The sequence below is a fragment of the Aureobasidium pullulans genome (assembly GCF_000721785.1).
Source record: "Aureobasidium pullulans EXF-150 unplaced genomic scaffold scaffold_5, whole genome shotgun sequence".
Lineage (NCBI taxonomy): Eukaryota > Fungi > Ascomycota > Dothideomycetes > Dothideales > Saccotheciaceae > Aureobasidium > Aureobasidium pullulans.
The window spans coordinates 213976-237610 of record NW_021941025.1 but is presented as its reverse complement, the minus strand read 5'-3'; the positions used below and the strand labels follow the sequence as shown (position 1 = coordinate 237610).

Sequence of the window (23635 nt, the reverse complement as noted above, 5' to 3'; positions counted from 1 at the left end):
TATCACTAGACCGCTTCGACGACTCTGACAAGGGGACGCCTTATTCCTGAAACCACCATCATTGTCATTGTATGTTAGGAATCACTTTGTCGTGCTAGCCAAGTAAAGGCAGCACATATCGCTCATGTTATCATCTTCATTTGTATTCGGTGAAGTATATCGTGGAACTGTTTGTCGACATGAGTAACTAGCCTAGTCAAAGTTCTTCATAAGATCATCAACAGCTCGAGCAGCATACTTCTTGCGCTCATTCTCTGGCATACCAGCGGTCGTTTCTATCATCCAGTTAGCAATGTTCATCATGTCCAGAACTCCTAGACTTGCCTTTGATAGCCATCAATTGACTCATCATCTGCTCCATGCCCTCAATCTCAAGAGCACTTCCCTCTGCCTCATCACCTTCATTATCTGGATCAAGCAAAGAAGCCTTCAGACCCCAGAGCTCAGCATTCATCTGTGCTTGCTCATCATCCATACCTCCGACATTATCCTCATCATCGTCATCGTCAGCCGATGAAGCAGACCACTCATTTGCTTCCAATGCTTCTTTCGCCCTCTCCAATCCCAGGTTCTCTCCATATTCATTCTTCCCCGTTGCATCGATATGGATATACTCGAATCCAAGATCCAAACATATCTCTTCCGCATTGATTGTAGACCTACCCTTATTCGCAGGTGTAAGGTCAACAGCAAGTCTCGTCCCATCCCACATCATCCCACAAGCTTTTTCCACAACCTCAGCAACCGCCTTCATAGTAGCTTCCACATGCTCTGGTATCGTGACTTCTGCATCATCATCTGCTGACTCTTTCTTGACATCGCTGCTGTTGAAACAGTATATCCAAGCCCCCACTGCTTGAACGACTTCTTTGGCTTCGGGGTTTAGGAATTCTGATTTCCAGGCTGTGGTGTCGTTGATCTCGTCGATCCAGATGGGGATTGCGGCCGTGTAATATGCGGTTTTGACGTTCCATTCGTGTGTCATGCCCGCGAGGGAGCCGGTGGAGGCATCGGGTGTGGGTGCTGAGCCGGTGATTTCTGTTGCGATGGTGAGCCCATGCTGTGACGACGATGCGGATGCGCGGAGAAGCAGGTCCCACCTTTGACGACGCGAGAGATGTCACTGTCTGGTTTGCCTATTACGAGGATTCGGCGAGGGTGTTTGATTTCCATGATTGTTTCTGGTAGGTGCATGCTTGTCACGAAGGTTGCAAGATGATGAGGAAGTCAAGATGGAAGATGGAGGAGCTTGGAATTATTTGTTCATTCGCCAACCACATGACTAATACCTAAGGTAGAGTCGTCGTCCTTTGCCCTTGTATGTATGTCTGTCGCAAAGTGACTGCAAGGCCATGTATGAGGGTTGTCCTGCTCTGACGTCTTTTGCGCCGCGCCTTGTGGCCTTCCGCCGCGCGACTCCTAGCCGACCCCATTGTCCACGGTATGTGTTGGGCGCGAATGTTCTGCTGACATGTCACTTTTGCCATCCTCCTTTTCCTGTATTCGTAATCAAGACGTAATGCTTGTTGCTTCCATTTAACCACGGGGTCCACCTCTTTGGCCTCTGGCTCTGTTGACAGTAGCACGACCTCTGGCCAAACCGACACCTCTTCCACGGGCGTTTCTTGCTCTGAACATGGGTGCGTTCCTGTGGTATTTTTGTCAGCATTTCTCCTGCTGGATTCATTCGATCATCCTCACCTCAACATGTCCGGAACGATAAAGTATCGGACGTGCGATCCTCTAATGTAGACCTGATCCAAATGTGATACGCGACCATCTCTTGCGGTGACGGTGATGTCTCTAAGTTGGCAGTTCATGTTGTCCTCGGCTGTGAACAATCTGTCAGCTCCTTGTCCTTCCTCTTCAATGCCCTTTCAGGCTTGGGGGTATTGACGCAACGCACCTTCAAGCAGCTTTCCACGGTAGACATTTCCAGATGTGATTTCGACGGTAACAATGTGGCCCTGTAGGTATGCGTATCAGCACAAGCTCTTTTCAATGCGACAGAGGATGAATATGCGCGTACGGTTGCCTCGTTGAGTAGTTTGATCGGGATTCCGATCGTCGAAGTCATGTTGGGCATTTTGAAGTTGGAGTCGCGGGATGCGAAAGTCGTCTAGAAGGGCGAGAGAGTGGTGAGATGAATGCGCTGGAACAGTATGTCAAGGGATAATAGATCAAGAGCAAGTCGTCACTTGCGAAAGACGGCCATGCGCGCGAATCTCCAGAGCTTCTGGCGGACAGGCAGCCTTGGCGTTGTGCTTTTCTTGGCAGGAAACTTGAGGCGACCTTGACCTTTTATACCTATATCTCTTCCGATTACGATCATCAGAATGAACGTGTCAGGCACTTTGAGCTTCTTCAGGCTTTTCAGGGATCCATCTCTATGCTTGCCACACCATACCGTCTCAACTTTCAATCACCTTCCAATCCCTCTTTCTCGAGCATTCAACCAAGCCGATGGTGAGAAGAAGGTAGATATCAGAGCTGTTGTCTTAGACAAGGATAATTGCTTTGCTGTTCCCAAAGAGAACGAGGTCTACAAGTCGTACACTGTGAGCTCAATCTTCCGAATCCTTGGATTCAGCAATGTCTAACATTGTTCAAGGAACGATTTGAAGAACTCCGTAAAGCATACCCTGGATCGCGGTTGTTGATTGTCTCGAATTCTGCTGGAACTCTCTCAGATCCAACAGGAGCAGAAGCAGATCTCCTTGAGAAGAACACCGGCGTCAAGGTCCTCCGGCATAACACAAAGGTATGCAGGATGATCCCGTTAAACATGCCTTTCCTGACATTACTCAGAAACCTGGATGCCACCCGGATGTGTTATCTTATCTTCGTAATGCCCCGGATACGGGAGTCACTCATGCTTCTCAAGTCGCAATCGTAGGAGATCGACTATTCACAGATGTCATGATGGCAAACATGATGGGTTCATACGGCTTCTGGATCAAAGACGGTGTTGTGGAAGAGAAAGGACTCGTAAGTTAATTTCATGACGTTTCGTGATAGACTTCGCTAAATATCATACAGTTCGTCAAGCTAGAAAGAAGTCTTGCAGGCTTCCTCACTCGTAGGGGTTATTCTCCGCCATTTCCCCAAAGCCACTTCGAGTAGAGGCTCTTCAATGCCACAATCGATCTTCAAGCGATCTTCCTCCGATACTGCTGAAGTGACAAGCTCCCGATGATACCTTCTCATGAGCAGGAACCAATCCATCAGGGAATGGGACTGTGATCACAGATGTGTACTGCTCGGAAGGGTACTCTGTGATGTGGCCACCTCCGGTCATATCAGTCGCGATCAAGATTCCCTGGTTTCCGCCAATGAACCATGCCTCGTCCTTCGAAGATGGCAGCGAGATGTGCGCCAGGCCGGATGTATACACCACGAGCTGTCAGACAGTTAGCAGGGCACGCGATCAATGCCGACAAGTCACAAACCTGAGGAGTGGGATCGTTATGTCTGCCACCATTGAATCTGGGAGGGATGATGGTGTATGAAGCGCTACTGGCGTTGAAGTTGAATCTCAAGCTACCAGCAATTCCAGGCTCGGATGAGTCCACAAGTGGTGTCGAGAGTCGCCAACACTCCAACGCGGATTGATTTGCAGCATTTGTGACCAGAGCGGTAGCTGTGAGGTAATCGTATGCTTGAGCGCCTGCGCACAGCAGTGAGAGGATAGTGGTTGTCAGATAGTAATGCATTGCAATGGCTTAATGTGAGATGGATAGTAATGATGTTGATGTTAAGTAGAGGTAGCAGCGAGGCAGTAAGATGTTTATAATAAGAGGTGGAGCTCGTGTGAAGTGAAGTCATACCGCATGACCTACTTCTGCACCAGTTCGTCCCACCACTCATGCGTTGGAGCTTGCGGCTTACAGTGAATGCTACCGCAGCACTGCCGTTGTCTAGCGGATCTTCTCTGACCATCACTTTCTATTCCTGATTTTGCTCATGAAGTCTGTAGCACAAGACTGATGTCATCAGAGAATACCGCGGCCCCTTTTAACCTCTCAACGTGATTGCACACGCAACGCGACAAGCTCGTGAGCATCGAAGGAAACGGCGATCATACAGCAGCTACCCTGTCGGTCGTAGCCGCATGCAGAGTGCGGCCCGGCCCGCCCCCACAATTCCATCTCCGGCTTCTCTTTCCCTCTGCAACTTTCCTTCCGAAACATTTCCATCTACTCGAGTAAACATCACAGATATCACACCTTCACAACACGATGGCTGCGGAAGAGAAGCCAACGATGGATGTACCTCTGCGTACCGCACAAGGAGTCTCTCGCTTCTTTCTCTTTGAGGCCCTGCGCACTGGATACGATGAACTCCAAACCCAACACGGTGAAGTACAATCTGCGCGTGACAAAGCGGAAGGCTTGTTGGTCAAGGAAAACCCCAAGGACTTCCAATCTTTGCTTCAAGACGTGAGCTACTCTTCTCTGTAGACTGTACGAGCGCTTTACTGATACGCATCTCACAGATTCTCAAATCATGCGCAAAGAGTTTGCAGACTCACGCTTCTATTGTTGAAGCCATTGCCGAGACATTGAGTGCTGAGGCCGATGAGAGTCTCGATGATGGCGGTGTCAAGGCTTCTAATAAGTACTCGTTGCTTGTTGGACAGATCAAGGATGCTGCTGCTGGTGTTGATCAGCTGAGGAACATCAACGTAAGTCATCAATTCTTTTCCAGTATGTACTGTTATTATCTCTGCTCTCTTGCATGCTGCTCTGAGGATGAAGAAGCAAACAGTGTTCATGGACCTCGGTGTCTCGAATCGCTAGCTTGAAATGATCGTCCTCATAGCCTCGCTTCTTACACCCGCCTCCCAAAGAGCTTGACCTCACATACTTCCTCACGACGACTAACGAGTCGACAGGTCAAGAAAGAAAAGTCGCCAACACCTCCAAGTGAGAATGACGCAGCACCAGAAGTTCAATCAACAAAGAAGCCGAATGCCAGAGACCCAGAAGAACCAACTCCACGCAAGAAGGCCAAGACCAAGCACGCCTCTAATACTTCAGCCCCAGTCACGGAAGCACCTTTATCTGACTCAATTGACGAGACGACTATGAAGGGTAAAGGAAAGAAGCTCGGCAAGCCTCCTAAGCCATCGAAGGCAAACAAGACTCCCTCATCAAGAGTTTCTCCCGAATCAGGCTCGCCATCGTCGAATACTCCAGGTTCAACCGAGAAGGCAGAGCAGCGTACCAAAAATCCAGCTTCCACCGCAGCCGCTCCTCCAGAGACTCCTGTCCCAGCAACAGCCAACCGACGTAACTCTGTCGAAGACATCACTTCAGAGGTCGATGCCCGTCTTGCAGCCAAGGAACTCAAGCGTGCTCGCAAGAAGGAATCGAAGAAACGCAAGCGGGACTCTCTGGCCTCAGAAATCTTCTCTCCAGACCCCAAGGCTACTCCCGAGCAATCTGCTGCCTTACCACCCAAGAAGAAGATCCGCGTTGACACAGCTAAGAGCGACAGCAAGGGCAAGCGTCAAAATGTCGATGACGTACCTGGTGGAACGAGCAAGGGCAAGGCGAAGAAGCAGAAGACGGAGACTGCTAAGAAGATGAACGTAAAGTTTGATTCAGAGGAACTGCTCGATGCCGGAGACTACAGCAAAGCCGATGTGGAGCTCTTGATGAGCAATCTCAACGAGGGCAAGCCGCCGGGACAACTGAGCGATTCTGAGAAGAAGGCGAACAAAGCTAAGCGTAGACGTTCGTCTAACCTCACTGAGACATCGACACCCACTGCTACACAGGAAGCTGCTCCCGAAGCAAACCACCGTAAGAAGCGCAGAATTGGCTTTTAGTTGAAGGTCTGAGAGATAGACGGCGAAACATGAGTCCTGTCATCATGGACGAAACGGAATTGCATTTGCTATGGCTTGTGAAAGAATGAGCCCCTGTATGAGCGAGAAGAGATAGCTTCACACGGAACACATCGCTAGAGAGAGCATTGCTGTATTTATTGCTACACACCACAATCAAACACAACATACACTATTTAGATCTTGCTCGATTGTCTCGCTCTGGAAGAAGAAGACGGGCTATCACGAACCATAGCTCGAATTAGCCATCACATTCTAATCATATGAGAACATCGCCAACAGAAACACGCATTCTCGTCCCCTTTCCACTGTCAAAGAGAGAGATCAAAAACTCACTTCCAAGCCGCCTTGACAAATCCCTCCACATCACCCCAGAGCACCTCAGGCTTCTCCATGGCAGCGAAATGTCCACCTTCCTCATGACTAGCCGTATGCACAAAGTTTCCAGTCTCCTTGACCCAAGAAACAGGCGTGGGCGAGATTTCCTTTGGGAAATAACTATATCCTTGCGGTTTGGAAGAAGGATGGGCAAATCTCGGTTTCGCCGCTCCACCACCAAACATCTGTATAACACCAAAATCAGCATTTCCGCCTCTAAGCAGGCAACAAGCCAGTAAAACCAGAAAGAAGGGGCAAAAGCGAGCAAGCGAGAAATAACTCACAGTCCTGTACGGATAAATACATCTGGCATAAGTATCAGTCAACCAATACAAGGATACCGAATCCAATATCTCGTCCAGTGTTGGATCCGCATCCGTCCATTCCAGGAATTTCTCGCCGATCCAAGTTAACAGGGCTAGAGGGGAAGAAGATAATACGAGACCGATTGTTGCGGTGCGGGTGCCGTGTTCGCGGGCGTAGGCGGAGCCGGTTTCTGTGAATGCTTTTGCGCGGTCGAGACCGTTTTTTTCGGTTTGGGAGATTGGGAGGGAGGAGGCGTTGGAGGGGGCGGGGAGTTGGTAGAGGTTTACTGGGAGGATGCAAAGTCAGTGGTCTGTCAGACCTGCGTGGGGTATGGATGATCTTACAGTGGAACGCTAGGATCTCAAAGTTAGCGATTGTCTTTTGATGTGAGATGTGAGGATTGCAAACATACCTTTACATTCTTCATTTTCCACACCCAACTGTCTGGCAATGAAACTTCCGAGATCACCTCCTTGAGCGATATATCCACTTCCAAAGCCCAGTGCAATCATCAGAGCATTCATAACAGGCGCCATGTCATCAGCCTTGAAATCGCGATCAATCGGTGGAGAAGAGGAGAACGCATATCCAGGCAATGAAGGGACGATAATGTGATAAGGTAGGTCTTCAGGGTTGGGGTACTGCTTCTTGATCACTGTGAGCATGCCCAAGAATTCGAGGATGCTTCCTGGCCAGCCGTGGAGGAAGATGAGAGGAATCGCATCGGATTTCTTCGAGAAGAGAGCGAGGAAGTGGATTGTGAAATCCGAGCCCTTGTCGTCGGTCACGGGGATCGTGAAGTTGGGGAACGAGTTGATGTTTTTCTCGCATCTTCTCCTGTGTTGAAAGGTCTTATCAGCAAATGGAATTTTGGTTGTTGATGGGAGAGTCTGTACCAATCGTATTCGGTCTCCCAATGCTTCTTAGCATTGATGAGCCAGTCACGGTTCATGCCAAACCGACGGTCTGTTTGTTGATTCTCATAGGTAGCAAGACCAATCTTTGAATGAGCGAGCAAATGCTTCATGGAGGAAATATCATTTGCATCAATCTCAACCTTGTAAGGTTTAGGCTGAACCTTTGCAGTGGGTGGGATGGTAGAATAATCAGCCATGATGGAATAATGTGTTTCTTGGATGTGTGATCTCGATAGAATGTATGAAGAACAATGGAAGGAAAATGGAAAAGACCTGCATCTTTGGGACTAGGCACGGGGTATATATGTAATGTTTACTTGTTCTTTCATCGATGATCACTGTGCATTTGTAATTCATACCGATGATGTAGTTGCTCCCCGCTTGAGGAAGCTTATCCTCGGGATATGTCGTCCCGCCAAAAAGTGGCTGGTTATCATGGTCTGATTCAATGATTTGCAGCAGGATACCATGTGTGAATAGATGAAGTACTATACGGCAGTCGAGTATTGAAAGATCCGAAAGAGATCGGATGAGCAAGCTTCCGTAGTGAATGTGGTGTGACAGGGTGACTGCTATGTGGGAAGGTGTGAGGTCTTGGCATGTTTCTTCTCTCTTTCCCCGCAAAGTCCGCGGTTTCCCTTCGATAAATTTATCGACGAAGCTGTTTTTGTTGCTTCAGGCGCATACGACATTACGCATTACAACAAGCTTCCTGTCGCTACTTGTTCAATCAAATAGCTCTGCAATACCTGGAACTTATCAAGTGACAGCACACACCACCACTCCACCCACAAGTGAGAGTACAAAGACGACAAGATGGCACCCAGAGGTGGAACGGCCAGAGCTCGAGGAACGGGCTCAAGAGGAGGAAGAGGTGGTAGGGGAGGACAAGGAGGTGCAGCAGCTGCAACAACAGCCGACTCTACGCCAACGGAACAATCGTCAACCGACGCAGCACCAGTTCCGGAATCATCAACACCAGCACCAATCGCTCAAATGACAGCAGCTCCTGTCGCAAATATGGCACCCGAAGCCTCTGCCTCTTCCTCGACCCCAGCACCTGCACCAGCAGCTCCTACAGCAGCACCAATCAAACGTGTCGCTTCAGTCCGCCGTGGAGGCGCCTCAGCTTCACCCGCACCCTCAGCATCCCGCGGAAAGAAACCAGTCGTCCCTGCACCAAAAGCCGTCAGAAGAAGCAAAGAAGACAGAGAAGCCATTGCCAAAGAAGTGAATGCCAAAAAAGCAGAGGAAGCAAGAGCTGCACTCAGGGAAGCCAAGAGAGCTGGGCGAGGAAGAGGTGATCGTGGAAGAGGCAGAGGTGGTGGTAAAGCAAGAGGTGGTTTCATGGGTGATAGCGAGAGGACTATCAGAGACGTTGTTGCCAGTGGTCCTTTCTCTGCCGGCCAAGTTGCTGCTGATGCTGGATACCGCGGAGGAGCAAGACGAGGATTTGGAGGCGGCGGTGGAGGAGGTGGTGGTGGTGGTTACGGAGGAGGAAGTGGCGGAGGTGGTGGCGGCGGCGGCAGTGGAGGTGGTCCTCGCATCAAGAGTGAGGGAGGTCCATCATACGGCGGTGTCACTGTTGAGGACGGCGGCTACATTTCCTCGGACCTGGATGAAGCAGACGAAGGACCTCGCAAAGACATCGACTTTATCAACCTTGCCGACGACGATGATGAGGATACATCAGCCACAAACGCCAACATGGCACCCATCCGTGTCAACCGCGTTGAACATCGCGAACGAGAGAAGCCTGTGGCCTCAGACGCAACAAAATCAAAAGCAGCCATCGAACGAAAAGCCTCTATTGTTGAGGCCCAAGCAGAAGGCGATATCACAATGACAGACCGTCCAGCATCACCAGAAGTCACCCGCGGCAAACAACGCGCAAAGGAAGTCCAAGTCGTTCGCACAGAACGCAAATGGAAGGGAGCCTGGGAAGACAGCTCCGACGACGACCTAGAAATTAAGCCCGAACCTACAGACGACTCTTCCATAACAGCCGCTCCCATCACCACGGAAGACGGCACTGTCATCAAAGAATCGGCTTCTCCAGAGACAAGACGTAAGAGTAAAGGAAAAGCCGCGGCCAGAAAACATGGTCTACCCACTGAAGCACCAGCCCTTCAAACACAAGAAGAAAGACGCGAGTGGGAACGCCACCACTTGGATCTGGAAATCTTACGCCAGGAATTGGGTGAAATTACCCTCCCTTCTTCCACTCCCGCCGTGGTACCACCTGCCCAAACAGACGTCGAAGGCGATGTGAAAATGGCAGAAGAAGCAGATTTAACAGAAGGCGCCGAAGCTTCTTCATCCCTGCCCACAGCCCCTCAAACATCAACCCAACCACCACCGGACCGCCGCACCGATCGCGTCTACCTCTTCCAATTCCCACCTATCCTCCCTGCTCTAACGCCAGAGACTGTAAAACCTGAACCAGTTTCTCCAACACTATCGAAGAAAACTCCTGTATCCACACAAGCGACAGCCATAGACGTGGACGCCACTTCCTCGAAACAAAAACCTGCAACGGCGATCCCGGAATCCGCGGGTCAGCTCCATACACCTTTCCCAACAGGTCTTGTCGGTAAACTTCGTGTTCACGCTTCCGGCCGCACTACACTGGACTGGGGAGGTACTTCTCTGCAAGTGGGAATGGGTACGGATGTGCAGTTCCTTCAAGATGCAGTTGTTGCGAAATTCAATGATAAACCTGATGTGGATGGTAAAGGCAAGGGTAAGGAAGAGGAGCACGACGAGGGTAAATTTGGTGGTGAGGTTATGGGATTGGGTCAGGTCAGGGGTAAGTTTGTCGTTACGCCTGATTGGGAGGAGATTGTGGGTGTGAGGATTTGATGAGGTGTGTTGAAGATGAAGAAGAGGCAAGAGAGCATTCATAGACTTGCCCGTAAGAAAGAAATAGTCACGCTGTCAAATGAGCAGTCAGCTTGAACAGGGAAGAAACTGTGCTCTCAGTCTCCCATGCAATCCCTTGAATTGACTAGAAACGCATGGAGTTCTTCAAATACCAGTCATGTCCAGTGAAAGCTTGATGAGGTACATGATATTCATTGTTAACGTTAATTAAGCTAGTAGCAGCGCTCACCGCGCTCAGCCAGTCTTACTCTTTTTTCGCGCTGGCTCACCGCGAGCATGTCTGAGCGTGATGCGAAAAGCTGTAAGGTCGCCATCGAATGTCGGCGAGCGCCGGCCAGTGCCACCCCTTTTCTCTGAGACAAGCCGCTTTTTGGGAATTTTGACCGGCACCTAGTGGTCCTTCTCCTTGAGCTCCTCCTCTGCGCTCTTCACAATAGTGGCCATCTCCTTCTTGGCCCACTCCCAGTAGTCGTTCCACACGCGCGCGTGCTCTGCAGTCGTCTCGGCAGGGAAAGTCTTGTTGATAACCACACTGACCTTGGCAACAGCCTTGTTGTGTTCACCAAGCTTCTCAAGCTCCTGCTTGACGGCAGTATCCTTGGGCTTGAAGGCAAGGACCGCTCTGAATGCGGTTGCCAAGGACTCGAGTCGGCGGACGGTCTCCTCAGGTGCAAGAACGGCGAGCTTCGTCAGCATCAAACAGCATAGGATCTTGATTTCGTGCTCATCAGCGACACCGGCTTGTACACGGTCGTAGAAGGCAGAGATGGGGATGCGCGCGAAAGCAGTCTCCATCAAAGCGTACAAAGTCTCGTAAGCAGACTTGCGTAATTCGAGACCATCGTCGACCTTGTGCTTGAAGGGACCCATGGACACTTCACGAATAAGATCCGTGTTGATGATAGTCTCCTTCAAAGCAAGTGGCAGCAGGGTGTCGAGATGAGGCAGGATCAGGTCGGGCTTGTTGTGCGCAGCAGAATTGAAGGTGGTCAATGCGAGGCGACGGTTGTTAAGGTCCTCCTCGTTGAGCATGGTAGTGAGCATGGGCACAATGCTGGGTTGCAGGTAGACATCGTAAGATGGGTCGGTGTCGGAGAAGGTGTAGCGAAGAGCCTGTGAGATATGAGTTAGCATGATGTTTGAATTGGCTCAATCCTTGACTGCTGCAATGCAGAAACCCTTTGCAGAAAGTGAACGAGTCCAGTGAGAGCGTCAACATAGAGGCCTTCCAGTGGACACATACAGCTCCACAAATCTTCTTGCGTTTCGAAAGGTCGAAAATGAGACTGGTTCAGGGAGTAGGGATGACTTACCGAGATGACCATGCCGCGAACGGTAGGCTTAGGGTCGCTCAAATACGCCTGCAATTGAGGCAAGTATGCAGCAGGATCAATGGTGGCCAATCTTCCAATACACTCAGCTCCGACAACCCTGTTATCCTCAACTTGTGACGCTGTGATAATGTTGTCCCAGAGCTGCTTCGAGTACTTGATGACCTCGGTCTCGGCAGCAGTGTGTTGCAGGAGCTCCTTGATCGTGTGAAGAAGCAGATACTGCTTGCCCTGACCCATACTTGTCTGAATCTGAGGCAGGTAGCTTGAAACGTTACCAGCAGCAGCACGCCCAAGAGCAACCGCAGCAGCAAGGTTGACCTTCTCAGAGTTGGTTGAGAAGAACGAGCTGAACATACTAGGTCCGTACGGGAACTTCGAACCCATGCGCAAGCCAGCTTCTCCAAGGATGTAAAGAGCCAGACATCTGCGCTTCTCATCTGCAGTAGTCTTCAGCTCGGCTTCGAAGTCGGCAAGGCTCACGCCGACGGATGCACCGCCAGCCACAAGCAAGATACCGATGACTTGACCAACTAGCTCCGGGTTACCGTTAATACCCACGTCGCTGAGCAGTGCTTTCATCAGGCTCTTTCCAGCTCCCTTTTGACCGATGATTTCAAGAGAGGCAAGCAGAGCGTCGAGCGAAGCGCCAGTAAGGTCCATCTTAGCCACGAAGCAGTAGGCACGAATGACATCGGCGTCCAAGACGAGTTGAGGTCTCTCATTGGCGAACGAACCGATAATTACGAGAGCAGGGCCAATCAGGTGGAGATCAACATCAACAAGGATCAGAGGCAGAAGAAGTTGAACAATCTTTTGCACAGTCTCGTCATCCATGTTTTCGCGGCACGCAGGGTTGGCAGCGACCCTCTTGAGAGCGGTCAGACTGGCTCCGCGCAAGATTCTGCTGGATTTGCGTAACTGAGCGCCCAACTCAAGTGAAACTTCACGAACCCACTCAGGAGTGAACTCCTTGGAGCTCTGTGCCAATACAGCAATAGTCTCAATAGCTCTGACCGAAGCTAGACGAGTAAGCTCGTTGCGGAGTCTGTCGTTGATGAGCTGAAGACCGGATAGTCTGCTCTGCTGACTGAGAAGTGCCGATCCCTGAGGACCAGATGTACGGCCAATCAACAGACCTAGAGACTGCACGGCCTTCTGACGAACCTCGGTATCAGTGTCAGAAGCAGAGATACGCTGGATGACTGTGTCATAGATTTGTTGCAGGTAGGTAGCGTTCTGCTGCTTGGAACCGGCGGAACGAGGAGGAGTAAGAGCCTTGATGTAGACTTGAATAGTGTCAAAGGCTTCGGAGGAAACCTTGCTGAACTTCTCCTTGGATACAGCAGTCAAGGCTGGCATGATTTTACTGAGGTATGGGTCAATGACCTTTGACGAATGCATGTCTGCGACGGCACGAAGCAGACGAAGCGACTCAATGCGGACAGCATTGTTGGTCACAGAGGAACCACCTGAAGTGCTGCCTGTAGCCTTCATAGCGTCGAGAACAGGGTCGATTACCTGGTCAATACGTTGCGACAAACCGCCGCGCTGAGCAGTGACCATATCGGTCAAAAGGCAGATGACAGCATGTTTGGTAGGAACAGTGCTTGATTTGAGCAACTTGGCAGATCCTTGCACAATCTGAGGATTCAGGGCGGACAGGCTGACCTGAGGACCGCCTTGCGGAGGAGGTGTCGAGGGCGAGGCATAGCCGTTGGACATAGAGAGTGACGGACGCTCGCTAGAGAAGCTGCTATCGCGGCGGCGCTTGCGGCTAACAGGAGCACCAGTCGCTGAAGACAATCGGCGAAGGCTGGGAGTCGAGGTGGCCTCACCTGTCTTCCTGATGAGGAAGGCAAGGGTAGAAAGAACTTCCAAACGAACGCTCTCTTCACGTTCTTGGAATCGGGAGAGCAAGGCAGGAGCGATCTTCTCGTATAGGATACCAGTTTCGAGCAGGTCGCCGCTTCCTCTTGTGGCTATGAGGGTGTGAATCAGTTTAGCAGCACCACGACGCACCTTCCAGCTGACGTCGTCCTCATCGTCGAACCCAGTCTCCTCTTCAAAGTCCTCGTCAAGGTCGAAATCATCATCTTGATCGCTTTCAGCCCCTTCCATGTCGTCATCCTCATCGGCAGCGTAATTGGGGTCGTACTTTGCAAAGCGGAGGCATGAGTCGATCACATCACCGACGTACGGTGTCATATCTTGACTACATGATGCAAGGCACGAGTCTAGAGCCAGAAGAGCAGCCTCGCGCACCTCTTCCACCTGAGGATCACGACCTTCATCTGATTCCGCGGCTTCCTCATTCTGTTGGTCGAGTTCTTCTTCGCTCAATGGAGAAAGAATGAAGGGCGCCAGGGTTCTGAGGTAAGGGCCAAATTTGCGAGGGATAGACTTTGCCATCGAAGCGAAGATGGTCAGGTATAGACGGCGTTGTGCAGGTGTGAGGTGTGATTGGCGGAGGCTCTCGATCGCATGAGATACGACTGAAGCAAGCAGAGGGTCGGAAAAGTAGGGCGACAAGACAGATAGCGCAGTAACAGCCTTCTTCTTCATGACAGTACTGCATCGAGGGTTTTCGAGCACCTCGGTTGTGATCTTTTGGAGCGCCTCCACCTCGACATCTTGTAGCATGGGGCCAAAGCATCGACCTACCTCAACCAGGACGTCCAAAGCGTTGCTGTCAATACCATTTTCCATCTCAACCTGAATCATGCCCTTGGGGGGTGCTGGCAAGCTCTTGCCAGTGGAGATGACAGTGTAACCCACGAGACGCGGAATCAGCGCGCGACTGACTGCTGAGTATGCTTCTTGGACCTTTGCCGTGCGAGGAATAGCGGGAGCGGGACGAGGAAGTGCAACAACCATGGCTCTGACGGCTAGAGCAGGTACTGAGCTATCGACAGCGTTGTCGGTACGGAGGTTCGACACCTTGTCGAAGGTGGGGCAAAGGATGCTTTCCGGAGCCTTGTTGACGAATGGACCAAGGCATTTGATAGCCATGTTTTGTACGTCGCCATTTTGATCGTTTAGGGTGTGTAGAAGGCCTTCGACCACGCGTGCGCAACAGCTGTAGTCGTGTGAGATGAAGGTGGGGTGGCCAATCGTTAGCATCTGGTTCAGGTCGTTCAAGGACATGTATCGAATGTCAGGGTCGACGTCCTGTAGCTTTGGCAGTAGAGCGGCGACATGATGCGCCGACGGGTTGACGGGTATGGCTGGTGTTTGGGTAGCCATTATATCGATGAATCAATCAATAGTTGGGTGTGGTTTGCAGAACGAGAGCTGAGTGGTGGGGGAAGAATTAAAGCTCGCTCATACACGGTGCACTGCGGGGAGGTGAGAATGGGCGAGGTGGTATTGCGATTCGCAGGAGGAAAGATGGTTTGATGGATTTGGAAGGAGCAAATGTCTTTTTCTTCACTTCACAGCGACCGACTGACTGACAACTGCGTGTTTGTCTCGTGTTGGCGCTGTTCGGTGCCTGAGGTGCACGGACTCTTGCAGTCACAGCTTCCTACAATCTAGCTGTAGAAATGCACAAACTTATTCAGAATCAAGAATTGTCCGGTGAGATCATGATGTTTTCAGACTCTCAGTGAAGGCTCATTCTTTTGCAAAAATTAGTGTATTTTGACAGCCATGTTCTCAACCTCCAGTCTCATGAAGAACGACTGATCTATCGTGGGCTCGGCTATACTATGACGGAGCTCGAAAGGACGAAGTTATGACGGAAGCTCGAAGAAGGAAGCTGCAATTCTTGGCAATCATCCGACCCGAGCACTTTCTAACGACGCTTCGACCGGCCTCTTCTCGAGCGCGTCACGCATTGTCAATTGGTCAATTACCACATACCTCTCCCCTCAACACACCCATTCATAAACACAATGGTCCTCCCTCGCTCCGCTATGCGCGGCTTCTCAGCTGCCCGTCTTCTCCGCTCTTCGGTCCGCCCTGCTACCCGTACTGTTGCTCGCAGAGGTTACGCCAGCGGCCACGGTCACTCGGCTCCCAGCAGTGATGTGCCATGGTAAACCTCTCCACCAGACCAACATCAACCCATTGGACCGCCATTGACTTGTTTTGAACACAGGATTCTCGGCTCTGCCGGTATCACTATCCCCGGCGCTTGGTACCTCTGGCCCGACTCATCCAACGGTGATGCCCACGGTCCTGGTGATGCCCACGCCAAGCAGGTCGAGGAGCACCCCGAGATTGAGCAGCCCGAAGAGGAGGAGGAGAAGTCCGAGGACAAGTCTGAGGAGCAACCCCAAGAAGAGTCCAAGGAGGAGTCCAAGGATGATGAGTCCAAGGATGACGAGTCCAAGGATGAGCCCAAGGAGGAGTCCAAGGGTGGTGCCTTGAAGGACGGCAAGGGTGAGGCTACTCAGGAGCAGCCCCAGTCTGGCAAGGAGCCCGCCGAGGGAGAGTCCAAGTCCAAGCGCACCACCGACGGTGCCAACATGCCCGAGAACAAGGGCGATGTTGAGGGTGTCAGCTTCAAGGGCCCCACCAGCGAGGGTGACTCTGACAACAAGATGCCCGACGAGCGCAAGCGTGAGCCTGACGGCAAGGGTGCCTTTAAGAAGCGCATCGACTCCGGCTACGGCAAGAACCTCGGCGAGGGCCCTACCCATAGATCTGACGGCTCCACCAGCGTATGTTGATATGATGTGATATGTGTGCCAAGTTTTAACAATTTCCCAGGCTGCCACCTCAAAGACCGAGACTCCCGACGACCAGGGTGATATTCAGAAGAAGCAGGCTGGTCTCTCAACCACTAACACAAGACATTCGACCGACATCACCAAGGACCCTGAGATGTCCAAGAAGGGTGAGGGCTCTCCCGACACTGCCAAATCTTCCGGAACAATTTCAGTCAACCGTCCCACACCCGAGGCCCAGAAGAAGCAGGAGAAGGGCGAGGGCAAGGAGAACACTCCTAGAGAATCCAAGGACGAGTAAAAAGCACCATTATAGCTTTTAGAACTGTTTTCCTTTTTCTCTCCTAATCTTTTTCATACCACGAAGGTAACGAATACACCACGTTTGCGTATGTTTGTACATATCGAAAAATGTAACATTACCGCCGATGGGCATGAGTCTGCCTCGCCTTGAAAGATGAAGTGTAGCCGTAAGGTATCCAATATGGCTGGCTTGAAATATGATATTGAAGCTTGGAAGAAAAAAGAAAAAAAGTGCAAAATATCCAATGTCGAGCGGGCAACCCGGCTCACAATTTCCATCTCCAAAACATTGCAAGAAAAGAACCCAAAGATGTTACCACTCCATTGCTCCAAATCCTGTGATGTCCCCAGCGATGAATTCTTCCAATGTCCATCGTTCCTCCACTCCAGTCTCGTTGGAAATCCAAGCCCAAGCAGAAATTCGTTGGCGTCTCCCTCTGCTGTCTTCGATTTCCAAATGCGCTTTCTTCATCTCGCATTTCTCATGAACTTTATAAAAATCATTGATCAAAGTCGCAATCGAAATGGGCACAGCAGTGTTGCTCGAAAACGAAGGAAAAAACAACAAGCCTTGAACCTCCTGATACGCCGACATCATCCCCACCTCTACCAAAGAAGGCAGCAAACTTTGCGTATCCACAGTTGTGGTATGATCCAGCAAGACAGCAGGAGTCAGACGTCTGAGGATGGAAGGGAGGCGGATACCCAAGATGTGGGAAAGTGTTGATGGTAGTTGAAGGGTTCCGTGGAGGAAAAATGGTGTTGCGGCGGTGAGATGGTGGAATATTTTCGAGGGGGAGAGGTGGTTTGATAGGGCGAGGTGGGAGTGGAAGGGGAGGTAGGTTGATGTCAATCTGTTTGGAGATGGGAGAGGTGGGTGTGAGGGTGAGATTGTTGGTAGGGCGGTGGTGGTATCGTCTTCTATCTCTTCGTGGCAGGTGTGGAATGAAGGGGTATCTGACTCTTCTGTATCGTTTCCGGTTTCGTTGATCCAAGCTTGAACGTCTTTCGCATTGAGACCGTCGTTTTCGACGTCTTCTTCCTCTGTTGAAGAACTCTGTTTTTGCATGATCATGCCGCTCTGAGTGTTGTCTTCATCTTGCTCTTCTGCACCGGCGCTGACCTGAGCTTCTCCATGCTCAAAGGATCTCACATCGGCCGCCGGCGTCTCAAAATTGAGGCTTTGCTGTAGCTCAGAAGCAAAAGCAGGGAGCAGTCGCCCACACGCACATCTCGAAGTGCCCAGTGAGTTGTCCACCGGAGGCGTGCATTCTCGTGCGAATATAAGAGCCGTCGAATGATTCTTCGGACCCATCTTAACTTCGAACGCACCCAACGATTTGCTTCTCTGTCTGATTGTAGATATGGGAGGAGCAGGGTCGGCCATGACTGTGATTGTCGTCGATTAGCTAACTTCTCAGAACTGGTGCAGGAACATGTGATGGAAATCAAGAGAGAACGTCTACAGAGTAGTAGATATCATCGACTCTGTCCACTAGGAGCAACTACCCCTTTGTGCTCTCCTTGAAAACATTCATACTAACTTTAACGACATCTTGCGATATCAGCCCGCATGCAAGAGCAAAGAGGCTTGCTGGAGAGCAACTGACACGGAGGCAAAGGGGACAAGACATACTTTGTGACGAAATGTGGTGTACGGTGTAGAGTGCAGAGTGCAGAGTCGTCGATGTAATAGGAAAAGAAGACCTACTGGATCGCTGTTCTTGTAGGAAGATCCTTACGTGATTGCTATAAGTATGTGTGAATGCACATTGTGACAAGGTCGAGTGAACGGTATTGCGTCGTTCGATGTTGTCGTCGATGTGCTGCAAACATTGAACTTACCTTCATTCGAGGGTACAATCAAGTTTCATACCGTGTTGAGACGCAGTAGATATCGACGTTCTTTTCATGAAAGCGAATTTTTCGATTGCTCTAAGGGTGTGGAAAGACATGTGCAGAGTCTTTCATGTTCGACGCTGTTTTTAAACGGTGCAACGAAGGTCAATGTTCCTCATTCGACCCGACCTTGTTACATCTAGAGATGCAGATTGCAGGCAGAACGAATTTGGAGACTGGATAGGATCGCGAATAGCTCGAAAATGGCCAAGACGTAGCAAGCATTAGACTGCTCCTCACCCGGGTCTCATGGAGAACAGCAACATCGAATTGCATCCGAGAACGTACATGTGAGATGTAGGACATCAGATAATTCAATCTCTGATCTGAGTGAGGCGGAACCGACAGCAGTGTCTCACTACATTCTTGAAGTAGGCTCACGAACACGCTCATCACAGGTGGCGGGCGTGTTCTGGACGAATAGTCTCAAAAGGGCGTATCTACTGTAGGCAGCAGTAGATGTGCTCTGTACAACATGGGCGTATTGGCGTAGATAGGAGTAAGTATTGATGAGTCCATCAGCTTCCATGGAATTCTCTTGGGTGGCGTAGATGATTAAGTGATGGTGGTCAAAGTGAAAGCTGGCGTTTGGTGTGGAGTTCCTCCGAGATTCACAGCTTGGTCCGAGCGAGCTCTGAGTCTCAAGTTCGCAAGCGTCATAACGGGCCCTCTCACTTCGCCGACCTACAACTCGCCCTCCACCTTCCGCCATCAACATACAACACTCTGTCCATCAAAATCCCATCCGCCCTTCCTCCTGTTCATATCTTGAACATCTCCTTTTCTTTATCACATAAATCACAGATCTACCGCCATCATGTCTGGGGAGCCGGACCACGTCGAGACCAAGAACAAGGTCAAGCTCGAGCAGTACGATCATCACACGCCCCATCTTGGAGGCAACGCGCATACTGACATTGCTGTAGTGACCCTTCAGGTGCTGAGCAAAAGCATGTGAGTCGACAGCTTAACAGCGCCTTCCATCAGGAACACACAACTGACTTGCCTCCTCAGGTCGAGAACGATGTATCAACGGCTATCCTCAAGAAGAAGAAGAAGCCCAACTCTTTGATGTACGCGCCGCCACCATGTCACAACTCAAGAACCACAGCTAATCCGTCCTCAGTGTCACTGACGCCACCAACGATGACAACTCAATCATCGCCCTCTCCAACAACACCATGGAGACCCTCCAGCTCTTCCGTGGCGACACTGTCTTGGTCAAGGGAAAGAAGCGCAAGGACACTGTCCTGATTGTTCTCGCCGATGACGATCTCGAGGATGGTCAAGCCCGTATCAACCGCGTCGTCCGCCACAACCTCCGCGTCAAGCACGGCGACATCATCACCGTCCACCCCTGCCCTGACATCAAATACGTGAGTCGGCCGAAGAAACTCTCACACAAGCCCGATGCTAACAAACACAACAGGCCAAGCGTATTGCAGTCCTCCCCATCGCCGACACAATTGAGGGTATCACCGGCTCCCTCTTCGACGTCTTCCTCGCACCCTACTTCCGTGAGGCATACAGACCCGTCCGCCAAGGCGACCTCTTCACAGTCAGAGGTGGCATGAGACAAGTCGAGTTCAAGGTTGTTGAGGTGGATCCCCCAGAGTTCGGCATTGTCGCACAAGACACTGTCATCCACTGCGAAGGTGAGCCCATCCAGCGCGAGGACGAGGAGGGTAACCTCAACGAGGTCGGCTACGACGACATTGGTGGTGTTCGCAAGCAGATGGCACAAGTCCGTGAGCTTGTTGAGCTGCCCTTGAGACATCCTCAACTCTTCAAGTCGATCGGTATCAAGCCTCCTCGTGGTATCCTCATGTACGGTCCCCCCGGTACTGGTAAGACTCTGATGGCAAGAGCTGTTGCCAACGAGACTGGTGCCTTCTTCTTCCTCATCAACGGTCCTGAGATCATGTCAAAGATGGCTGGTGAATCAGAGTCCAACCTCCGCAAGGCTTTCGAAGAAGCCGAGAAGAACTCCCCCGCCATCATCTTCATCGACGAGATCGACTCCATCGCCCCAAAGCGTGACAAGACCAACGGTGAAGTCGAGCGCCGTGTTGTCTCGCAACTCCTCACCCTCATGGATGGCATGAAGGCCCGTTCCAATATTGTTGTTATGGCCGCCACCAACCGTCCCAACTCGATCGACCCTGCCCTTCGTCGTTTCGGCCGCTTCGATCGTGAAGTCGACATCGGTATCCCCGACCCAACTGGCCGTCTGGAGATTCTCCAAATCCACACCAAGAACATGAAGCTCGGTGACGAGGTCGACCTTGAAAGCATCGCTGCTGAGACTCACGGTTACGTCGGTTCAGATATCGCCGCTCTTTGTTCAGAAGCTGCCATGCAGCAGATTCGTGAAAAGATGGATCTCATCGACTTGGACGAGGACACAATTGACGCCGAGGTGCTCGACTCACTGGGCGTCACCATGGACAACTTCAGATTTGCTCTTGGTGTCTCCAACCCTTCGGCTCTCCGCGAGGTTGCCGTTGTCGAGGTTCCCAACGTTCGCTGGGAGGACATCGGTGGTCTCGAAGAGGTCAAGCGCGAACTCATCGAGTCCGTTCAATACCCTGTCGACCACCCCGAGAAGTTCCTCAAGTTCGGTCTGTCACCATCAAAGGGTGTTCTTTTCTACGGACCCCCTGGTACTGGTAAGACTCTTCTTGCCAAGGCCGTCGCCAACGAGTGTGCTGCCAACTTCATCTCCGTCAAGGGCCCCGAACTTCTCTCCATGTGGTTCGGTGAGTCTGAGAGCAACATCCGTGACATCTTCGACAAGGCTCGTGCTGCCGCACCTTGCGTTGTCTTCCTTGATGAGTTGGATTCCATTGCCAAGTCTCGTGGCGGTAGCGGTGCTGGCGGTGATGCTGGCGGTGCTTCCGACCGTGTCGTCAACCAGCTTCTGACTGAGATGGATGGTATGACCTCGAAGAAGAACGTCTTCGTCATTGGTGCTACCAACCGTCCCGAGCAGCTCGACAACGCTCTCTGCCGTCCTGGACGTCTTGACACTCTCGTCTACGTTCCTCTTCCCGACGAGTCATCTCGTGAGGGTATCCTCAGAGCCCAGCTCCGCAAGACCCCTGTCGCTCCCGACGTCGACATTGCCTACATTGCTTCCAAGACCAACGGATTCTCCGGTGCTGATCTTGGTTTCATCACCCAGCGTGCCGTCAAGCTTGCCATCAAGGAGGCCATTTCAACCGACATCGAGCGTACCAAGGCTCGTGAGGCTGCTGGTGAGGATGCTATGGAGGAGGATGCCGAGGACCCTGTCCCCGAGCTCACCCGTGCTCACTTCGAGGAGGCCATGCAGAGCGCCCGTAGATCCGTCACCGATGTTGAGATCAGAAGATACGAGAGCTTCGCCCAGCAGATGAAGCAGTCAAGTGGCAGCAACTTCTTCCGCTTCCCTGACGCTACTACTGGTGGCGAGAACGGTGGTCAAGACAACTTCGGCGAGGCCGGTGGTGATGACGACCTCTACAACTAAGGGATGTTGAGAGAAGCATATACAATGGCGGAAGAACTTTGATAGAAGCAACGGAAGTTCAAGGAGGAGTTTTTCTAATGGGAAGCCGCGATGGCACCAATTACTATGATGAATTGACGGCGTGACATGGCTTGTCTTTTTTCTAGCTATTTACCTAGTTTATGCAGAAATGTATTTCTGAACAACCTGAACCTGCATTCGTCTGTGATTGTGATTGTAGCCGTGCCTACTTCGGTGAATTTGAGCCGATGTACAGGTGGATATAACGCTTGTTTTTTGAACATAAGTTCATGTATCGCTCGTGCCTACTTCAGAGTACAAAACTGGTGTATTCAGGTGTATATCGGCCGTATTTGTACTTTTAAATGGGATTATCCAGACGCGCGTACTTTAGTGTTCAAATGTCGTCGGGTATCGTCGGATAGCTGCTGAACATGGCCTCGGCATGCTTTAGAAGCAGTATTTGAACGTATACGTCATGTTTAGAGGGGGGTCTGTTTTTGACTGTATAAGACCGATCTGAACCCTAGTATCGCACCTAATGCCTGTCGATCTAAGGCACCTCGTGGCGGCGGTATACGCCGTCGTGTTCTTTAACCTTATTAGTGTTGTTGTCATCTCTAAGGCCATTAAGGACTAGCGACTAGGCATAAGGACGCTCTACCTAAGGAAACTAGCAGGGTCGGCGAGGACGACTAACCTTCATGATTTAAACCCTACTAAGTGTCGCAATTTGCTGCGTATAGAACAGCATAACTTCTAAGGACTTGTAGCGCTGCTCGAAGAGCATAGACTTACTAATAAACGACTAATATCGGCAAGGGAACAAGTAGCGATGTTCTTATATATATGCGCTTAAGACTCTAGCTAAAGATTAGCTACTAATTACTTCTAACACTCCGGTCGAAGTGTTAGAAAGGCCTTCTACGCTATTCTCGAGTGTCTAGTTCTATGCTACTCTAACCTAGTTAAATTCATCGATATAGATCTAGATAAGATTTAAGAGCTAAAGTTTCGACCGTTTCGAGGTGCGATAGGAGTAGTAGATAGATCGCTGTTCTACGCTCGAGTACCTACTTCAAATTAAGAGGCATAGCGTATAAGGAAATAGACTATATGTTAAAACGTCCTAGTATCTATTAACTTCGAAGGACGCTTTACCTATGTTATGGCCGGTTAGGAGGGCTCTACGCATAATAGCAAGGTATTTAAAGAGGCCTATCGGCGAGGGTTCCGACTACCTTACCCTAAGTAGTACTTCCTTAGTAATTCCGGATACGCTCTATCGTTAGTAGTAATAACACCGTATCGGAAGACTAGATACTACCTCGCTAAATGGGGTCGTAACAAACCGAGGACTAAGGAAGAGCTATATAATCTACGTCACTCGAGCCTTAGAGCCATTATCGAGATAGGACTTAGTCGATTTAAGAGGAAGTAGAAGATTATACGTAAAGCACCCGAGTACCCTTTAGAGACTTAGATTATGCTAATCTACGCTCTTACTGCTATGTCGAACTTCCTTATTAATGCCGAGGACGGTGTTGTTAATTATAATAGTAGTAATGACGAGGATAGCGAGA

The 23635-nt window shown here is 50.7% G+C and overlaps 11 protein-coding genes across 11 annotated transcripts; 5 read left to right on the top strand and 6 right to left on the bottom strand.

Moving 5' to 3' along the window:
- Nucleotides 1–94: 94 nt before the first annotated feature.
- Nucleotides 95–1207, bottom strand: M438DRAFT_395586 (uncharacterized protein). The gene is made up of 3 exons (XM_029909223.1): nucleotides 1101–1207; nucleotides 325–1038; nucleotides 95–275 (listed from the first exon to the last, which is right to left on the bottom strand). Exons 1-3 carry the CDS (start codon nucleotides 1192–1194, stop codon nucleotides 193–195), a joined length of 891 nt encoding a protein of 296 aa, XP_029762493.1. The 5' UTR covers nucleotides 1195–1207; the 3' UTR covers nucleotides 95–192.
- Nucleotides 1208–1244: 37 nt separating this feature from the next.
- On the bottom strand, nucleotides 1245–2196 carry M438DRAFT_343783 (Sm-like ribonucleo protein). Its single transcript, XM_029905062.1, has 4 exons — nucleotides 2030–2196; nucleotides 1907–1967; nucleotides 1702–1831; nucleotides 1245–1648 (listed from the first exon to the last, which is right to left on the bottom strand). Exons 1-4 carry the CDS (start codon nucleotides 2084–2086, stop codon nucleotides 1537–1539), a joined length of 360 nt encoding a protein of 119 aa, XP_029762492.1. The 5' UTR covers nucleotides 2087–2196; the 3' UTR covers nucleotides 1245–1536.
- Nucleotides 2197–2336: 140 nt separating this feature from the next.
- Nucleotides 2337–3123, top strand: M438DRAFT_372928 (HAD-superfamily phosphatase; the record flags this gene model as incomplete). The annotated part of the gene is made up of 4 exons (XM_029908388.1): nucleotides 2337–2558; nucleotides 2612–2761; nucleotides 2809–2988; nucleotides 3040–3123. The coding sequence occupies 4 exons, from the start codon at nucleotides 2337–2339 to the stop codon at nucleotides 3121–3123; spliced, it is 636 nt and encodes a 211-aa protein (XP_029762491.1).
- M438DRAFT_343780 (uncharacterized protein) lies at nucleotides 2717–3872 on the bottom strand. The gene is made up of 3 exons (XM_029905061.1): nucleotides 3452–3872; nucleotides 3040–3402; nucleotides 2717–2988 (listed from the first exon to the last, which is right to left on the bottom strand). Exons 1-2 carry the CDS (start codon nucleotides 3711–3713, stop codon nucleotides 3131–3133), a joined length of 534 nt encoding a protein of 177 aa, XP_029762490.1. The 5' UTR covers nucleotides 3714–3872; the 3' UTR covers nucleotides 2717–2988; nucleotides 3040–3130.
- Nucleotides 3873–4217: 345 nt separating this feature from the next.
- Nucleotides 4218–6027, top strand: M438DRAFT_314683 (uncharacterized protein). The gene is made up of 3 exons (XM_029902619.1): nucleotides 4218–4439; nucleotides 4496–4684; nucleotides 4895–6027. The coding sequence occupies exons 1-3, from the start codon at nucleotides 4239–4241 to the stop codon at nucleotides 5831–5833; spliced, it is 1329 nt and encodes a 442-aa protein (XP_029762489.1). The 5' UTR covers nucleotides 4218–4238; the 3' UTR covers nucleotides 5834–6027.
- M438DRAFT_314680 (alpha/beta-hydrolase) lies at nucleotides 5901–7682 on the bottom strand. Its single transcript, XM_029902618.1, has 5 exons — nucleotides 7432–7682; nucleotides 6948–7372; nucleotides 6880–6888; nucleotides 6514–6821; nucleotides 5901–6414 (listed from the first exon to the last, which is right to left on the bottom strand). The coding sequence occupies exons 1-5, from the start codon at nucleotides 7647–7649 to the stop codon at nucleotides 6184–6186; spliced, it is 1191 nt and encodes a 396-aa protein (XP_029762488.1). The 5' UTR covers nucleotides 7650–7682; the 3' UTR covers nucleotides 5901–6183.
- Nucleotides 7683–8038: 356 nt separating this feature from the next.
- Nucleotides 8039–10314, top strand: M438DRAFT_403938 (uncharacterized protein; the record flags this gene model as incomplete). The annotated part of the gene is made up of 1 exon (XM_029909689.1): nucleotides 8039–10314. Exon 1 carries the CDS (start codon nucleotides 8269–8271, stop codon nucleotides 10312–10314), a length of 2046 nt encoding a protein of 681 aa, XP_029762487.1. The 5' UTR covers nucleotides 8039–8268.
- Nucleotides 10315–10725: 411 nt separating this feature from the next.
- M438DRAFT_353443 (TIP120-domain-containing protein) lies at nucleotides 10726–14912 on the bottom strand (the record flags this gene model as incomplete). Its single annotated transcript, XM_029906872.1, has 2 exons — nucleotides 10726–11448; nucleotides 11649–14912. 2 exons carry the CDS (start codon nucleotides 14910–14912, stop codon nucleotides 10726–10728), a joined length of 3987 nt encoding a protein of 1328 aa, XP_029762486.1.
- Nucleotides 14913–15515: 603 nt separating this feature from the next.
- Nucleotides 15516–16668, top strand: M438DRAFT_343774 (uncharacterized protein). Its single transcript, XM_029905060.1, has 3 exons — nucleotides 15516–15705; nucleotides 15769–16333; nucleotides 16383–16668. The coding sequence occupies exons 1-3, from the start codon at nucleotides 15563–15565 to the stop codon at nucleotides 16638–16640; spliced, it is 966 nt and encodes a 321-aa protein (XP_029762485.1). The 5' UTR covers nucleotides 15516–15562; the 3' UTR covers nucleotides 16641–16668.
- A 248-nt stretch (nucleotides 16669–16916) lies between these two features.
- Nucleotides 16917–18498, bottom strand: M438DRAFT_173949 (uncharacterized protein). Its single transcript, XM_029899151.1, has 2 exons — nucleotides 18354–18498; nucleotides 16917–18031 (listed from the first exon to the last, which is right to left on the bottom strand). The coding sequence occupies exon 2, from the start codon at nucleotides 18027–18029 to the stop codon at nucleotides 16956–16958; it is 1074 nt and encodes a 357-aa protein (XP_029762484.1). The 5' UTR covers nucleotides 18030–18031; nucleotides 18354–18498; the 3' UTR covers nucleotides 16917–16955.
- A 744-nt stretch (nucleotides 18499–19242) lies between these two features.
- M438DRAFT_403934 (AAA ATPase) lies at nucleotides 19243–22194 on the top strand. The gene is made up of 5 exons (XM_029909688.1): nucleotides 19243–19411; nucleotides 19468–19495; nucleotides 19556–19614; nucleotides 19668–19917; nucleotides 19971–22194. The coding sequence occupies exons 1-5, from the start codon at nucleotides 19359–19361 to the stop codon at nucleotides 22050–22052; spliced, it is 2472 nt and encodes an 823-aa protein (XP_029762483.1). The 5' UTR covers nucleotides 19243–19358; the 3' UTR covers nucleotides 22053–22194.
- Nucleotides 22195–23635: the final 1441 nt, after the last annotated feature.

What these genes read in the sequence shown, in the direction of transcription:
- M438DRAFT_395586 (XM_029909223.1), bottom strand. Translation starts at nt 1,194, where the DNA reads ATGCACCTACCAGAAACAATCATGGAAATCAAACACCCTCGCCGAATC. An exon ending in CATCTCTCGCGTCGTCAAAG is followed by an intron (nt 1,039 to 1,100) that starts GTGGGACCTGCT and finishes CCATCGCAACAG; the next exon opens with AAATCACCGGCTCAGCACCC. An exon ending in TCAATTGATGGCTATCAAAG is followed by an intron (nt 276 to 324) that starts GCAAGTCTAGGA and finishes ACTGGATGATAG; the next exon opens with AAACGACCGCTGGTATGCCA.
- M438DRAFT_343783 (XM_029905062.1), bottom strand. Translation starts at nt 2,086, where the DNA reads ATGCCCAACATGACTTCGACGATCGGAATCCCGATCAAACTACTCAAC. An exon ending in AACTACTCAACGAGGCAACC is followed by an intron (nt 1,968 to 2,029) that starts GTACGCGCATAT and finishes GCATACCTACAG; the next exon opens with GGCCACATTGTTACCGTCGA. An exon ending in ATCGTTCCGGACATGTTGAG is followed by an intron (nt 1,649 to 1,701) that starts GTGAGGATGATC and finishes AAAATACCACAG; the next exon opens with GAACGCACCCATGTTCAGAG.
- M438DRAFT_343780 (XM_029905061.1), bottom strand. Translation starts at nt 3,713, where the DNA reads ATGCATTACTATCTGACAACCACTATCCTCTCACTGCTGTGCGCAGGC. An exon ending in ACATAACGATCCCACTCCTC is followed by an intron (nt 3,403 to 3,451) that starts AGGTTTGTGACT and finishes TAACTGTCTGAC; the next exon opens with AGCTCGTGGTGTATACATCC.
- M438DRAFT_314683 (XM_029902619.1), top strand. Translation starts at nt 4,239, where the DNA reads ATGGCTGCGGAAGAGAAGCCAACGATGGATGTACCTCTGCGTACCGCA. An exon ending in TCCAATCTTTGCTTCAAGAC is followed by an intron (nt 4,440 to 4,495) that starts GTGAGCTACTCT and finishes CGCATCTCACAG; the next exon opens with ATTCTCAAATCATGCGCAAA. An exon ending in ATCAGCTGAGGAACATCAAC is followed by an intron (nt 4,685 to 4,894) that starts GTAAGTCATCAA and finishes ACGAGTCGACAG; the next exon opens with GTCAAGAAAGAAAAGTCGCC.
- M438DRAFT_314680 (XM_029902618.1), bottom strand. Translation starts at nt 7,649, where the DNA reads ATGGCTGATTATTCTACCATCCCACCCACTGCAAAGGTTCAGCCTAAA. An exon ending in TGGGAGACCGAATACGATTG is followed by an intron (nt 7,373 to 7,431) that starts GTACAGACTCTC and finishes CTTTCAACACAG; the next exon opens with GAGAAGATGCGAGAAAAACA. An exon ending in GTATTTATCCGTACAGGACT is followed by an intron (nt 6,415 to 6,513) that starts GTGAGTTATTTC and finishes GGTGTTATACAG; the next exon opens with ATGTTTGGTGGTGGAGCGGC.
- M438DRAFT_343774 (XM_029905060.1), top strand. Translation starts at nt 15,563, where the DNA reads ATGGTCCTCCCTCGCTCCGCTATGCGCGGCTTCTCAGCTGCCCGTCTT. An exon ending in CCCAGCAGTGATGTGCCATG is followed by an intron (nt 15,706 to 15,768) that starts GTAAACCTCTCC and finishes TTTTGAACACAG; the next exon opens with GATTCTCGGCTCTGCCGGTA. An exon ending in GATCTGACGGCTCCACCAGC is followed by an intron (nt 16,334 to 16,382) that starts GTATGTTGATAT and finishes ACAATTTCCCAG; the next exon opens with GCTGCCACCTCAAAGACCGA.
- M438DRAFT_173949 (XM_029899151.1), bottom strand. Translation starts at nt 18,029, where the DNA reads ATGGCCGACCCTGCTCCTCCCATATCTACAATCAGACAGAGAAGCAAA.
- M438DRAFT_403934 (XM_029909688.1), top strand. Translation starts at nt 19,359, where the DNA reads ATGTCTGGGGAGCCGGACCACGTCGAGACCAAGAACAAGGTCAAGCTC. An exon ending in AACAAGGTCAAGCTCGAGCA is followed by an intron (nt 19,412 to 19,467) that starts GTACGATCATCA and finishes ACATTGCTGTAG; the next exon opens with TGACCCTTCAGGTGCTGAGC. An exon ending in CAGGTGCTGAGCAAAAGCAT is followed by an intron (nt 19,496 to 19,555) that starts GTGAGTCGACAG and finishes TTGCCTCCTCAG; the next exon opens with GTCGAGAACGATGTATCAAC.